Raw genomic sequence first — 16,541 nt, 5'->3', positions numbered from 1 at the left:
AGCCACACCCCAGCAGAACTCCTGTCATCTCCTGGATGCTTCATTTGGTTTGCCTAGTGAGTGAAAATTAAAATTTTAGCCATATAGAATCTTGCTCACCCTACTTAAATCACTGAAATGCATAGCTATCTGTCTGTTCCTCCTATTATTAGATCAAGAAGTACATTAACTATGTATTCTACAAAAAGAAAAAAAAATCTAATAAAAATCAAACCATAAAAACGGCAAATAAGTGAAAATAGACATTTTTAAAGCTTGGCCTCCCTAACATAAGGCTAGCCCGTAGGGTTGGTGGCCCTATAGGTTGGGCCAGACAGGATCTGCAGACATTTTTTGCTATTTCTGCAGATAATTTTGTAAAAAATCTGCCAATGTATGCGGAATGATTTTGGGAGTATCATAACTAAAAACGTAATATATGAAATTAAAAATACTACCTTTTCAACTGTTATTTAATGTTTACAGTACAAATCCAATTAAAGCCACTCAATTGGTAAACAAAGCAAGTCTCTTAAATAATATATATATATATATATATATATATATATATATATATATATATATATATATATATATATATATATATATATATTATATTAATATACATTATATTAATATACTAAAATACAAAAAATATTACTTTACAAACTGTATTGTAATTAAATCATATGAACATTTTAATATTAGGGGAGACATATAGTTGAAACACTGGGAGAGTTGTAACACTACCAGGGAATCAGGGATAGGGGTCATGTCACATTTTCAGTTTCCTCAGGATTCCCTAACAATCACATGGAGATTTTCCAGTCATTCTTGCAATCTCTCCTTGTTCAGTACCTCTACAGTTGTAGATGATGTTGTATGAGTTACATCAGGTCAAACTGTAGTTTCTCTTGTAAAGAATGGTGTATCTGCTCATTTCAAAGCACCGTGCTAATACTTAACAAGATGACAGTGGCGGGGTAGGTTGAAACACACACACACACACACACACACACACACACACACACACACACACACACTCATATAAATGTACATGCACACACAATATGCACATACACCTCCAATATTCACATATATTGTATTGTTGCAGGGTGAAGAGGTGGCGCTGTAAGTAGCGCTGTCGAAGTGACTTATTAAAACTGTTATGTTTAGAAATGTGTTGAAAAAATCTTCTCTTTTTTTAAACAGAAATTGGGGAAAAAATAAACAAGGAGGCTAAAAATTCTGACTTCAACTGTGTGTGTGTATATATATATATATATATATATATATATATATATATATATATACATATATAGTTAAAGTCAGAATTTTTAGCCCCGCTGAATTATATATAAATGTATTGCAAAACTATAGATCTGTTAAGAAATAATGAGAATATATATATATATTGTCAAAGTAAAACACAAAAGCAGCTTGATTTTTTTTTTTTTTTTTGTATTTTTTAAGTATTTTGGTACTGGTTTTGGTACTGGTAGCAAGCCCGGATTGGCTAATCGGGAGGAGTGGGAGAATTCCCAGGGCCAGTCAGTTTTTTTGGCCGCGAGGGCCTGTACCCCTAGCTGCTTGCACTCTCAGCAGTTGCACTTTTTTTATTTATGTATTTATTTGACCATGGCCTCACTCTTTTTATTCATTATTCTGCCGCAGCTCTGCTCTTTTTATTTATTTTCTTGCGGCCCCGTGAGCAAAATGCAGTCTGCAGGTTAATGATGACAGCGGCACCTATATAAATACTCGAATATAAAAACTTGAGTAATTAATATCAATGAATATTACACCTCCTCAATGAAAATCAGATGATTCACTACATTAATAAATCTGAAATAACTTGATCAGAAATCTAAAAAGGGGAGAAAAAGATTGAGCCATCAATAAAAAGTGATACTGTGGTGAAAAGAGTCTTTCAGGTAACAGTGCAATACTTGCGTTGCGATGCCGCCGACCAGAGTTCGAACCTCACCTGAGTAATTTTTATTTTTAATTTCAGTGTTAAGACATATAATACTGTTTGGGTTACTTATGTAGTTGTACATATTTTATTTTTGTGTGATCACCGTTACAAAGGACTGAATATCTATGAAGAAGTTTGCACAGAATATATATTCAGATATTGCAGGAAAGGACATTGTGATGTTTTAAAAAATAGTGTTGTAGTTTAGCTGTTCTCTATGTTATGTAAACATTTGAAGTTCTAAAGCAGCTGTGTCCTTGAAAAACACGTGATAGTGTCATTAGAAACTGAATTGGAAATGACCTTATTTTTATATTGTCAGTCGTGAACTGAGGTGGGCCGGTCGAAGGCTTGAAACTCCAGGGCTGAAAAGGACTCCCACTCTGGCCCTGATCGATAGATACTCAGAATTAAATGACTTGGACTCGAGACCAAAAAAAACCCCTGATCGGGACATCTCTAGTCATCACTCAACTAGCAGATGCATGCTACATCAGTGGTTCTCAAAGTGGGGGTCGGGACCCCCCGAGGGGTCGCGGGGCAATGAAGGGGGGTCGCCTGGTGATTTCCAAAAATCTATTTATTTTTATTAAACCATAAGAATTAACATATTTTATCTATAACTATACTGAAAATAAAAATAGTCGTTTATAGTTACTATATACTATATAGTTACTATAGTAGCTTATAGTTACTAGTTCTATTGGATTGCGACCCCTGGGGTAATTACATTATATTAAAGGCAGCAATAGCGTCAGATGCATTTTGATTTTATAACATCAGGTTATACTTTCTGGCACATTTAAAGCACTGACACAAATTTAATTGGTGTGTCTGCGTCATTGCATGCAAGGTTTCTGTATTTATAACCACCTCAGAGGATATTGGGGGTCGCGAGTCACTGGCTTTGTTATTTTGGGGGTCGCGGGCTGAAAAGTTTGGGAACCCCTGTGCTACATCACCGATTGTGATCCCTTCCCAATAATTATTTTAAACCTGGAAGATGGAATTAGCCAACAAAAGCTTAAAATTCTCAATTTATTTCCCACAATTAAAGCTAACAGCTGCTAAAGTTGTCTTAAATGATGTTCAACACAGACAAATCTGTTAAAATCTCAAAAACGTACTCCAGGGTGTACAAGACAAAAGGAGAAAGCATCCTCAAAACACATCAACATGATAGTCATTTTCCATGTTTGTTTAAACTGAGATTTATCTTGAGATTTTTTTAGGACAACATAATAGTTTTATGTTCAATCCACTCCAATGTCTTAGGTTACCTTAATAGATTTGTGTTAAAATTAATGAATTTAGTGAATCCCTCATTTTTTTACAGCGTGTGACAAGACTAGACAAGGCGTGCCCTGCAGTTACATGTTCTTGTACCTCCTCCTCAAAGTATACTGAATCCCCCCACACACTGTCTTCATTCATTGACCATCAGGACAGCAGAGTACAGCAGTGCATTCATCTCCATACAAAGAAAACAAAAGCAGAAGAATGGATCCCAGGCTGAATTCACCTGAGAAATCTCAATTTCCACCACCACATGTCTACCAGGACAATCCACCTGCATATCCTCCGTCCTATCCAGGCCAGTCGGTCTCGCAGGGCCCCTATGTTCAAGGGTCACATCCAGGACAAGCGGTGGTCTCGGTGCAGCCTACAGTTTTTGTGACCGCTGCTCCACTGCAATCTTCACTGCCAGATTACCTGTGTTACTCCATCTTCAACTTGTTTTGCTGCTGTTTCCCTCTGGGCATCGCAGCGCTGATCTTTTCCGTCTCTGTAAGTTTTACTTCTTAATATTTAAAGTATTTATTATATTTCTTTAATCTTTTTGTTACCTAAAATCAATTAAACTGCACTTGATACTTGTACAACTTGTCCACAAAATTATTATTATTTTTTTAATTATAACATTTTAATCAAATACAAATATACATATGTAATAATCAAATAAATACATTGTAGAGTTTATAAAGTTTTAAAGTGTGTAGGGCTTTCTTATAGAGAGTCTCTGATACTACAAATACATAAGCATAATTCAGTCATCACCTTAAAGTTGGGTTTCTTATTAGTAAATTTACATTTATGAATGTAAAATGTTGTTAGCAAAATGATTAAATTAATTCAATAAAAACAATTTTCCTCTTGAATAGGGTACATGTCAAAAAGTACATTTTCCCACAACAATGACAGAGGTTTAGAACACTGTAAATTGTTAATAATATATTTTTGCACCTCACTCCATAAGTTGACTGAGTATGCGGCATGCCAAAATAAGTGTTACGCAGTCTCCTCATATTCATTACAAAAAATACAATTTATATCAATCCCACTTTTAAATTTTTTGCTGGATAAAATCTGTGGAGCACAAAATTGTTATATGATATAAAAACGCAAATGTCTCTAGACTTAGATTTAGATTTCAGAGTTTAGTATACAATACATGATTTAACAACTGAAAACAAAATGATTATAAAAATTATTATTTATAACATGTGAAAAGTTACTTTTATTATGAAATGCAGATGATAAAAGCAAAACAAATAACATTTCCATCATTCTATAGTCTGTAATTTGGACAAATAATGAATCATCAACAATCTGTGCTCTATTTATACTTAATAAAATGTGTATGTTAATATTTATGTGTAAATTATTGCTATCAAGAACCATTTATGTGTTATTTTATGACTTTTACATCAGTTTGTCTTTACTATCTGGTCTCTAAAACCTTTTTGAATGAGGAGTGGGGGAGGGGGGGTCGGTTATCTTAAAAATCTTTACATCGTGAGTGATTTACTCTTCAGATGCTCAATGTTTGGCTAAACATTCTGCATTATTAAATATTTCAGTGGTTAATTTTTTCCTTTCTTGACATTCATGTTTGACATACAGCACTTCAATATTTTTTCAGTTTTCTCTTTGAATGTTGTTTGTGTCACAAATATGAAAACAATGCAAACAGGACAGGTTTATTCATGTAGTTTCCTGCAAAACTTCCAAAACATGTCATGTGGGTGATGGGTCCAGCTTGTTGGCCTTTGTGTGTGTGTGTACATAGTGTACTGTATATCACTGATTTCACAACACAAACATTTTAAGAGTTTTTTTCCACTTGTTTCTTTGATTGTTGGACTTTTTTCTTCAAAAAATATAGTTTTTAGAAAGCTTGATATCCAGTGTCTGAATATTTGTTCTCTTATCTTAATCTGTAAGTTTCATTATTAACCGAAAATGGGTGAGTCTTGTTTTAGGCTTCCAGTAAAAAAGCAGACGGGAGGGAGGGGGAGGGGCGGTGCAGTTGCTTACAAAGACTAAAAGAATTTATAGATCATTTTGAAAGAGGTCTAAAGACGTACTAATTTATTATTTTCCTTATATAGTGCAGTACTAAATATAATTTGATTAAAGGGCACCTAATTTACCCCTTTTTCCAGATTTAAGAGTCTTTTGTATCTCCAGAATGTGTCTGTAAAGTTTTAGCTCAAAACACCCATCAGATTATTTATTATAGCTTTCAGAAGTTTGTGATTTTTAACTCTGAGCATCTTGTAGCTGTTTTTGTGGCCTGTGCCTTTATTGCTAGTCCTCCCTGCCCACCATTCCCAAGTGCATGTCAGTGTGCCTCAATCTCCGCCCTCGGCTGCGTCAGACAACAGAATAAACATGAACGAAGCAGATCTCACGTAACATTTGTGAGAAATATTACAGTAATGGCTTGTTTCCACTGACTGGTACAGTACAGTACAGTTTGTGTATGGGTTCCTTTTATCAGGCTTGAGTTTCCACTACCAAGGGTACCCTTTTGGTGGGGGTGGTGTATGACAGCAAGTTTCAGTCGAATCATTCTCGCTCAAGAAAATGTCCACAATAAAGCCTTAACGGTCACTTACATATCATATGAGAAGCACTTCTCACAAAACAGACGCTTTTTTTACACATAAATACTTCTGTATAATGTTTGTTACTAACTTTTCTATGAACATGATTTGATTATAACTGCAGATCAATGACAGTGCAAAATAGCCTACTGTAACGTCTGTAATTTATATTAAATAAATAAATAAATGAACATACATGAACACATACAGCCCCTTAGAGTCTCTGATATGTTACCAACTACAGAAGAACTACACACAGCAGTCATTTAGTGCTTATTTAGGTTAAAAAAACACAGGAAATATAGCCCACAGAATAGCCCACAGTCACCTCTCATCTGTGTCTGTAATCTTCAGCAGCACATGTAGCCTCTGTTAGAGAGTCATTCCATCATTCTGAGTTCATATTAGTCCAAAAGGTGAAGATAATAGTTAAACATGGCAGTGTGTTCATGTTTGCTGAAGAAATAATGTGCTCCAATTTTCCGGCTTCTCCTTTTTTCCGTGCTTTACTCTCGCGTTTGTCCTTTTCTTTCTTAATGTGTCACTCTCGCGTTTGTCAGTAACGTTATCTGACAGGATCGGGTTTCAAAAGCACGTCAATAATCAAGTGCACGTTATTATCATCAACTCAAGAAGTTTGTTATTTCAGATAGAGACGCGCGGCGAGCGCAAACAAGAAAGCGAAACCACTCACACTTCAGACTGGCTCGTAAAAAACTCGAGAGCACAGGGTAAATCTGCTCTTCTTTTTTGCTTTGTGGCTGTTCATCCGACCAAGATGACGACAAGGTTTGTTTGAGCCCAGGTCAACCATGGCTTGTTATTATACATATATATAATTCTGCTGTAATCTCCAGACTGTGTATTTCAAACATGGCAGGTTTTTGTTTTCTTTCTGGCTTGTTGCGTAAGCGAATGATGTTTCTCTGTAAACCAATAGCGTTCAGCTGTGCGTCTAGCTCCGCCTTTTAGTATCCTTTCTCGTGTTTGGTACCCTTTCGAAAGGGTGCCGAAAAAGTGGTACGGTTCGGTACGGTATGCCTTTAGACAGTGGAAACGACCATAAAAGCGTACCAAACCAAACCGTACTGTTTAGTGGAAACAGGCCATAAAAACTTTCCCAGTGATTATTTGATGCATTTGTTGTGGAGTTGCAACAATGAGTCACACACAATGTTGTTACAAAGTTCATGTGCACACACACACACACACACACACACAGACAAACAGCACGCGCATTTAACTTTGCACGTTTTTGCACGGCAAATGTGACAGGATACAGGTTAATATACACTGCTGTATGGATATCTGTTATGTTAATGTACAAAATAAACCTAATTTAACATCCACAAACCGGGATTGAAGCTTCTTCTTTTATAATTGTTCTGACACTGGCTGTGTTAATAAAGTAAAGCTTAAGTAAATCACTGTAATTTATTACACACATGCCCTGTTTTACAAACAATTTAAACTTGTAAAACTCACTCTTGATCACATTTGATGATGATTGATGATCCTAGCAAACTGAACAGACAGTTTATTCCCGGTTGCTTTGTGCACGTCCTGTTTTGTTGATATGATTATACGCGTTACTACAGAGACATGTTAATACACAGCTGTCAATCAGTTCGGTGGGCAGGGAAACCGCACTTCTACATCAAGTTGCGGTCGGCCTCGAAATGGGAGGGATTTGTATTTTTTTTTTTTGCGTGAGAAAAATGTATATCACCCCAATATGACTGTGGACACACTATACCTACACACAGTTCTGTCCAAACAGCTTACAAAAGATGATTTTCATCATAGGTGCTCTTTAAATAAAAAAGTACATGCTGGTCAGCTTTTCAATTAGCATGGCCAAACATCCCTATTTTTTCAGGGGAAAGAATTTAATCATCTTGTAAATATATATATATATATATATATATATATATATATATATATATATATATATATATATATATATATATATATATATATATATGTATGTATATATATGTATGTATATATATATATATATATATATATATATATATATATATATATATATATATATGTATGTATGTTAGGCATGGGACAATAACCATTTTCAAGTTATACCGTGCTTTGGAAGAGTCAGGGTTTTAAAACCACCCAATTTTTCTCTTAAACTGTTCCTAATGGCATATGTAAGTTTTTTGGGGGGTTTTTATATTTTGTTTTGACAACAGTATCTTCAGCAGAAAAAAATATCCAAAGAAGTTTAAAGATTTTAAACTGTAAAGAAATCTGTGGTTTGAATATATTTATGTGTATATATATATACTGTATATATCCTCTGTGTTTCTTCCGGGTGCTTTGGTTTCCCCCACAAATCCAAAAACGTGGTATAGATGAATTGGGTAAGCTAAATTGTCTGTAGTGTATGTGTGAGATATTTATTTATTTTTATATTTATTTTTTGTCTGTTATTTAATTTTGTTTTCCTATAAATTCTTCATTAGTGAGTGTTACACATAACAGTAGCCTAATCAATGGCGTGCAATCAATTAATTTATTTTTAAGAACAAAAAAATTCCATCAAATCATTTTTGCATCTGATATATGTGTTGATATACACTACCGGTCAAAAGTTTGGGCTCAGTAGGATTGTTAACTGTTTTAAAATAAGTTTATCCTGCTCACCAATGCTTCATTTATTTAATCAAAAATACAGTAAAAATTGTAAAACAGTGAAATGTTATTGCACTATGAAATAACTGTTCAAAAGTAGTTTATCATTTAATTGAATCATTTATTCCAGTGATTTTAATGATGAATTTTCAGCTTCATTACTTCAGTCTTCAGAGTCACATGATCCTTCAGAAATCACTCTAATACATAGTATTATTATTATTAATAGTATTATTAATGACAATAGTAATAAAAGCAAAAACTACTGGAGTAATCATTTTATTTTAAACTACATGTAAAAAGTAATAAATAAATATTTAATAAATACAAATTTAACAATTTTACATATTTATTTTTCACATTTAATAAACGCCACCTTGATGAACAGAATAATTTTCTTAAAAAAAAACATAAAAAAAACTGACCGCAAACTTTTGACCGGTAGCGTATGTAGGGTATGTGAGGTCTGGGTTTAGTGGTAGGGGGAGGATGGAAAATATAAATAGCAAAAATATTTAATATGGGAAGTCCCAATAGATAGTTGTGTATGTGTGTGTACAGTGTTAAAGCTAATGCAAACAATAGTTGTTATGCACCTGTTGTGTTTTCAATATTGCAGCCTGAATTAGTCTAACTGATGAAAGGATTCATTATAAAGCAAACTACAAACAAGTTTGGCAGGTGTGCGCTCAGATCAGTTTAATGAAAGATTTCTACAGCCTTGGGGGTTTTATAGTCTGTGACAAGAATATTAGCATTGATAATACTGTCATAAATACAATACATAAAATGCTTAGACCTGTTGTTGTGACTTGACTATTCAATAAAAACAACTCATATGTTCTTTGCTTGTTTGTATAGTGCAGGGGTCACCAATCTCGGTCCTGGAGGGCCGGTGTCCCTGCAGGGTTTAGCTCCAACTTGCCTCAACACACCTGCCTGGATGTTTCAAGTATACAGAGTAAGACCTTGATTAGCTTGTTCAGGTGTGTTTGATTAGGGTTGGAGCTAAAATCTGCAGGACACCGACCACCGGCCACAGGACACCGAAGTTTTGTGACCACTGGTATAGTGTAAAAAGTTAAATCACAATTTAAAACACAAATTATGAATTTTTTGAGTAAATCTGAAAGCTCTTTCCTTTACTAAATGCAATATGACGAACTGCCATTGGGCTAGTTTGGTTAAGAAAACCTGGCAACCCTGCCAGCAGAATACAGGGAGTGAACAGAGACACAAAAACAAAAACACATTTGCTCTCTCATTTGAAAAGTTCTTCACATGATACTGAATCAAAATAAATAAAACACTGAGAATGAAACAGAAGTGGTTAACGGTATTAATGGGTTAATGGTTAATGGTTAATATTTTACTATTGTTTTTACAGACTCGGAATGCCAATTTCGCAGGACATCGTGAATTGGCGGAGAAGAACTCCAAAACGGCGCGAACCCTGAACCACGTTGGTGTTGGTCTCGGCATCGTTTTTATTATAATGGTGATTGTCATACAGGTTGTGCTTGAGTCACGTTAAAATGCATGTGAAATGTATACATATCCATAAATATGCTGCTGTCATTGTTGGGTGCAAAAGCAGTACTGGCATGTTGCCTTTATCATGAATAAAACATTTATTTTTATTAGGCTACTGAATTGTTTTAAATTACACACACACACACACACACACACACACATAGATAGAGGGATAAAGTTTTAACACAAAAGCTGTAAAATCACTTTATTTTTTCATATATCTTACTTTGATTATATACAGCTCCTCCGCTAACATGAAAACGACTGTCATACTTCCTAGTTCCTCTGAAAGGGCCGCTGTCAAGAGGCTCGAAGAAGATTGGTCAGCTAACATAATGTGCTGTCATTCGCTGATCAGGAAAAGAACATGTCACCAGGAAAAGCGTCACGCCCCTTCCTCCCGTTGCAAGGCGAGAGAGAAGTTTGAGCTCAGGTAGATCTCAAGAACTCCCCTGCTGTAGTAGCTAATGAACTGATTGCTCTTAAGAGATAACTACTTACTAGGAGCATGTCTATGGTACCGATCTGGATTAGTCAATTAACTTAAGTTGCATGTTTTTGGACAGTGGGAGGAAACAGGGGAATCTGGGGGAAACCCACGTGAGCACGGGGAGAAAGTGCAAACTCCGCACAGAAACGTCTGCTGGTTTGGTAAAGCCTTGAACCAGAAAAGTTCTTGCTGTGTCACCCATCTAGAAAGAAGGAGGAATAGGGGTGGAAGGGGGGATTCTTCAAAACAAAGATGGCGGTGGTATGTAACCCAGGGTATTTGTTGTAGATTAGGAGTCATCTGATTGGTGCATTGAGAATTGGATAATGCGAATCTAACCGCTAGCAATTGTAACGGGTCCCACACGAGTGGAATCCGTCCTGCGTTGTGTTGTTGTTTTTCAATAAAGGACTCCAAACCTCTTACCGCTTGGCACTGTCTTTATTTTCTGCACAAATGGAAAATGTGTTGAAAACATGCATTCTGTGATTATGATCTTCATTAAACAACCGTTTAATGTCTCCATTAACCACGAGACAACCTTCTCTCAGCTCAGAAGGAAGTGAACTGCGATAGCGATTTCTTGAAAGAACATGTATTAAACTAATCTGCTTAACATAAGACTAAATTAATATTAATGACATGAAATCACAAAAACTACCAACAATACAAAAACATACCTGCACAAATGGAAAATGTGTTGAAAACATGCATTCTGTGATTATGATCTTCATTAAACAACCTTTTGGCACACGAGGAGTAATTACAGCATGCTAATATGTGCTAATCTCACTCACAAATGCAAACGATCTCAATCACAACCATTTAGAACCACAGTTTCATATTTCCACATCACAGAGTATGTTTAGCGAAGCAACAAACATTTTAGATTTAAAATATACCATCAACCGTCAATAATATTACCGTTTAATGTCTCCATTAACCACGAGACAACCTTCTCTCAGCTCAGAAGGAAGTGAACTGAGAGAGCGATGAGCGCGCACACGAACGAGTATACACTCTTAAAGTGACAGTACACTTGAACAGGTCCTGAAAGTCACATACAAGCATAAACTCAAAACGATAAAATAATATATATAATAATATCAAATGAAGTAAATAAAAGTTATACTCAATAGAAAAAAGGATTTTGAGTGAAAATAATATTACCAAAATAACTCTGTTACACAATCATAAGCAAGAGATCCTCTCGAAATTAGTTTATAAATAAACTTCACTTAAAATGTAAGTAGCGAGTCGCAGAAAACAAAGTATTAATCATTTCTCCCAAAGAAAAGCCCGTCTAAGCAAAATGCTAGAAGGTGTCTGTAGCTCCGCCTCTTTGCCCTTGTTTGGTATCCCGTCAGTGCATTGATACATGAACAAAATGGTGACGGTTGGTCACTCCTATACTTATATGCTTTTTTTGCGGTTTTCTGAAACCTATGGGTGATCTACGATACGATACGATACGATACTACGTCCGTATCTTTTATAGTCTATAATCAGGACTCAAATTGACGAACTACCGGTTTGTAAACATTCAGTGTGCAGAAAAAAAACTGGAGCGCTAGCATTTACAGCAAGGGAATGGCATCTGATGCGGTACAGTTTGTTGTTGTCTTATAAATAAGATATATTGATTACATGGCGAGGCAGTAGGTAGTGCTGACGCCTCACAGCAAGAAGGTCGCTGGTTCGAGCCTCGGCTGGGTCAATTGGCGTTTCTGTGTGGAGTTTGCATGTTTTCCCTGCATTTACCTGGGTTTCCTCCAGGTGCTCCGGTTTTCCCCACAGTCCAAAGACATCCGGTATAGGTGAATTGGGTAGGCTAAATTCGCCATAATGTATGAGTGTGTATGGATGTTTCCCAGAGATTGCTTGCAGCTGGAAGGGCATCAGCTGCGTAAAACATATGCTGGATAAGTTGGCGGTTCATTCCACTGTGGCGACGCCGGATTAATAAAGTGACTAAGCCGAAAAGAAAATTAATGAATGAATAAATTATTACATATTAAATATATTATTTACATATAACAGCTTGTCACCCAGTGATAAGCACAGTTATTCTGCAAAATTAACGATAAAGTGAGCGGCGTTCATCTGACAGGTCCATTTGCAATAGCACCCTCTTATTGAATATTAAATAAGATGAAATAGCGAAGCATCCAGTGGCCCAAAATATACAACTATGTCATTGAAACTCCCAAGTATTTTTACAAAAGAAAAGTTAAAGGCCGACAAGTCTTTGGGTGCCAATTATGTTGTTCTGTGTGGTCATGTGCTAGAAATAATGTTCCATGATTACCAGATTCAAAACTATGTAGAGCTAAAAATCGGGGTTCTGCCAAGCCAAAGACAAGGAAAGGAGACGGAGCCATACAAGGCCTGGGTAATCATCAACAAGCAAAACAACTGCATTCTGACAGCAAACTGCACCTGTACGGCAGGGTATGTGGACTTACATTTTTACATTTGATTCTTAGCATTCTATGGCTGCGTCCGAAACTGCATACTTCCATACTATATAGTACGCTAAAATCGCTAAAATCTCTCCCCCTTTTACCGAGACTGAGTGAAAGGCAAGCAGCCAATCAGCATTCGCTGAGAGACACACAGCCAGCCTATCGGCTTCGCCGAGCTACGTGCAGCAAAACAATCCGCCCACTGCGCTCGGCAGATGTGAAAGTGAGCTTAACTGATCGCAAACAAAGCTTTCTGTGCCGTTGCACAAGATAAACTCCTGTGTGTGCGTATATGAAAGTAAGTGTGTTTTCTGACTTTGTGATATTATTGTGACTGCTGTAGGGTTAACTTTTTGATGTTCATGTAGCGGTTTTCTTCGCTTTCACTTTGCGGTCAGCTGTTTGGTCGACGTTAGAATGTAAATATTTCTGCTTACTTATAAATTTTTCTGTCTTCATGTTATTTATGTGTATTTACTTGTATTTGCATTTAGAAGTGGTTATTTAAAAGTATTTGTGCCGTTATAATTAACCTAGTTGGAATAGTCAATAATAGTCATGCATGCTGAACATGCCCAGGCATATCCCAGTGAGCACTATGAGTTCTGTATAGCTGCCTTATGTATATACTCATTTGTTTATGCCCCAGCCATCTGTTTCTTATATCCATTTATCTGTTTATATGTATATTGTGATTAATTTTTCTCATGTATATTTACTTTTCTTTTTTATTTCTGTTTTATAGAAAGACCACACATACACACTTAATCAATAACCTTTGCATACTGAGTGGTGGTGACAATAAACGGGTTACTCCCATACCCAAACCATCTTCTACGTCTCTGACCGGACACCCTGTGGTGGGTTTCAAATTAACTGGCAACATAACTAAATGAGACTGTGCTACTGAAGTGCACTCATTTTTACAACCAGTATGCGCGATTGAACCCCTGTGACATAGGCTGGTAATTCCCCCATAAATATATATATATATATAATTTATATATAATACCGTCAACATAAAACCTGCTTCAGCTTGAAGCAGAAAGTGCGTGTCATGCTGGTAGACAAGGAATGTTATCTTTTATCAGTTTTATTTAAAACAATGCTAAAGTGAGGACGTGGGAGCAGGCCCGGCGCTACGGGGGGGCAAAGGGTGGCATTGCCCCCTCAGACAGAGTTTGTGCCCCCCCAGTTTTTATAAAGGATTGTTCACTCAAACTGAAAATTCTTTCTGTCATTAATTATTAACACTCCCGTCCTTCCAACCTTCAGAACACACATTTAATTATTTTAAAATATATGACATAGCAATTAAATTATGAAAATGGTGAGGTTAAAGCTAGTCCTATAGTCCAGAGATCCGGTCCCCGCGTCAGGTCTGGTGCGCCCGTAAATAGCCTTTAAAACGCGCACACGGCGATGGAGGCGCACTCAACTCACAAGGGAGAAAATGGGTGACATAATAGAAGCAGCTTAATTCATTATATGTTTTGGTTAACTAATTATTTAAACACAACTCTCTTGAACTCTAAAAGGAAAAAACACATAAGAAATTTGCTGTTAAATTAATTTTAGCAGAGACGCAACTGCCAGTCATTTATTAGTTATTCGGGAAGATGTAGCCTAATAAAAATGTTTTAATAAAAATAAATAGTTTACTGCACAGTCCCACAGTAGGCTACACTATAAATAATATTTTAATTTATTTATTAATATTATTATTAATATTATTACAATTAAGCTAAAATTGACAAAACGCAGAACCCTTTGAATGTTTGCTTTCATTTTGCTGAAAAGTGCACTTTTACAGTTGCGTAGAGAAACATCCCATTATGCAACTGCAGTCAAGGTATAACACATAATAAATGCATTTTGCGTTTAAAGATGATCGGCCTGCGAAGTCAAGTTTGCAGTGTTATAAATGGAATAGGTATAGTGCTTAAGTGGATTTACCGCGGATCAACCGAGAAATCTCGTGCGCTGCAGGTAGGCAGAATGATAATCTTTTAAAAGTATGTAACTTAGGCTATACTGCTATTTGCTCATGCAAAATTAAACAACATAAAATATATTGTAGATCTGTTTTAAGAGCTAAAATACAACATATCGAGTTTGTTTTGACTTAGCTCATGGCCCTAAAATGAAAATAACCTGAAAACAAGCTATTAAAAAAGGCCTAATAAATAAAATAATTAATAAATAAAATGACGGGTAGGCCTAGAAACTATGGTACATATGGTTTATGATGGTTTACAATATCACGAAAAAAGCACATTTTTAATAGCCTTAGACAAATCTTTGTTTTTACATTTAAAATGATGAAAAAAAAAGTTATATAGCATATAAAAATTTAACCAATTTTCACGGTAATAACTGTGAATTTTTGTATCTTTTTTAGGTATTTTTCTGGCTACACTAAAAATGTAAAATGTTAAAATGTAACTAAGTAATTGTTTTGAATGACATTAGATTGTCACATTTAGCTTTTCCCCAACACTGATGTTGGTTGTGAAGCGGGATGACTCGGTTAAGCTGATTTCACTATATTTATTTACCGGTTAAATGAATTGTCTGATCGTGGGTCAGCTTGCATGCGTGGGCATAATTTGACGTCTTTACCTAAAACTTTAAACATTCATAGGGCTGTTATTTGAAATAAAACGGAAATAAGGAGAATAACATATGATTTAAAGCACTCGTTTGGCACTGAAGCCATCATCCGTCTGCATTAATAAGCGGTATGCATTACCATCGTTAATAAAATTCGTAATAGCGAAACTGCGTATTGTTATTACTATTAAAACGTAACCTATATTACTGCCTTAGGTCAGTAACTTAGGCAGTAATGCAAAGTAATAATAAATGCGAATAAATAGCCTAAATGAAAGAAACAAGAGACCAAAATCAGTCACCAGGTCTAGTGCCCCCCTATGGATTTAAAGTGCCCCCTCAGTTTTGACTTCCTGGCGCCGGGCCTGCGTGGGAGAGTGTTAGAGCTGTTAGCGATCTTCTTCAACAGCTTGCTATGTCAACATTTTATGTTAGGGATCTCACTGAGAGATCTTGTCTGTAGTTCGGGGACACACAGTTCATCAGGTAAATGGTGATCTTCTAGTAAACACCATGTAAGAGTAAACAGTGTGAAGGATCCGAAGGCACATGAGGAACATCCATGAAAAAAGAGGAAAAGGCCAAAGGTGAGGACAACCATCTGACTTCAATACCGGCTGATAACTGAGGGGATAAGGTGAGCTTTTATTGGGTCCTTTGATGAAGGGGAACAGGTGCAGGTGATTAGAATGCCTGTGAGGGTTCGCGGGATTGGATGGAGGTGGGTTTTGAAGGACAGCGGTGATTAGGTGAGCAGGAATGAGCTGGGGATGTGACAGCGCAAGTATGTCTGCGGTCTGGAGGTATTATAAAGTTGATGACGACAACATTGCCATAGCAAACTGTGATATGTAAACCTGGGATTGCCCAAGTTGAGGTGTTATTTGTTTTTATATTAGATTTTTGCTATATTTACCAAAAAAAAAGTCCAAAAGTGAAGA

The 16,541-nt window shown here is 36.1% G+C and overlaps 1 protein-coding gene and 1 long non-coding RNA gene across 2 annotated transcripts; one reads left to right on the top strand and one right to left on the bottom strand.

Annotated features, from left to right (window-relative positions):
* The first annotated feature begins 3,385 nt into the window (after window positions 1-3,385).
* Window positions 3,386-10,139, top strand: si:rp71-77l1.1. The gene is made up of 2 exons (XM_009292631.4): window positions 3,386-3,745; window positions 9,887-10,139. Exons 1-2 carry the CDS (start codon window positions 3,458-3,460, stop codon window positions 10,031-10,033), a joined length of 435 nt encoding a protein of 144 aa, XP_009290906.1. The 5' UTR covers window positions 3,386-3,457; the 3' UTR covers window positions 10,034-10,139.
* Window positions 10,140-10,944: 805 nt separating this feature from the next.
* Window positions 10,945-11,505, bottom strand: LOC141378316 (uncharacterized). Its single transcript, XR_012392519.1, has 2 exons — window positions 11,447-11,505; window positions 10,945-11,264 (listed from the first exon to the last, which is right to left on the bottom strand). It is a non-coding gene; the product is annotated as an uncharacterized lncRNA (long non-coding RNA).
* Between the last annotated feature and the right edge of the window lie 5,036 nt (window positions 11,506-16,541).

The sequence above is a fragment of the Danio rerio genome, chromosome 16, assembly GCF_049306965.1.
Source record: "Danio rerio strain Tuebingen ecotype United States chromosome 16, GRCz12tu, whole genome shotgun sequence".
NCBI classification, from domain to species: domain Eukaryota; kingdom Metazoa; phylum Chordata; class Actinopteri; order Cypriniformes; family Danionidae; genus Danio; species Danio rerio.
This window is presented reverse-complemented; position numbering and strand designations above follow the sequence as displayed.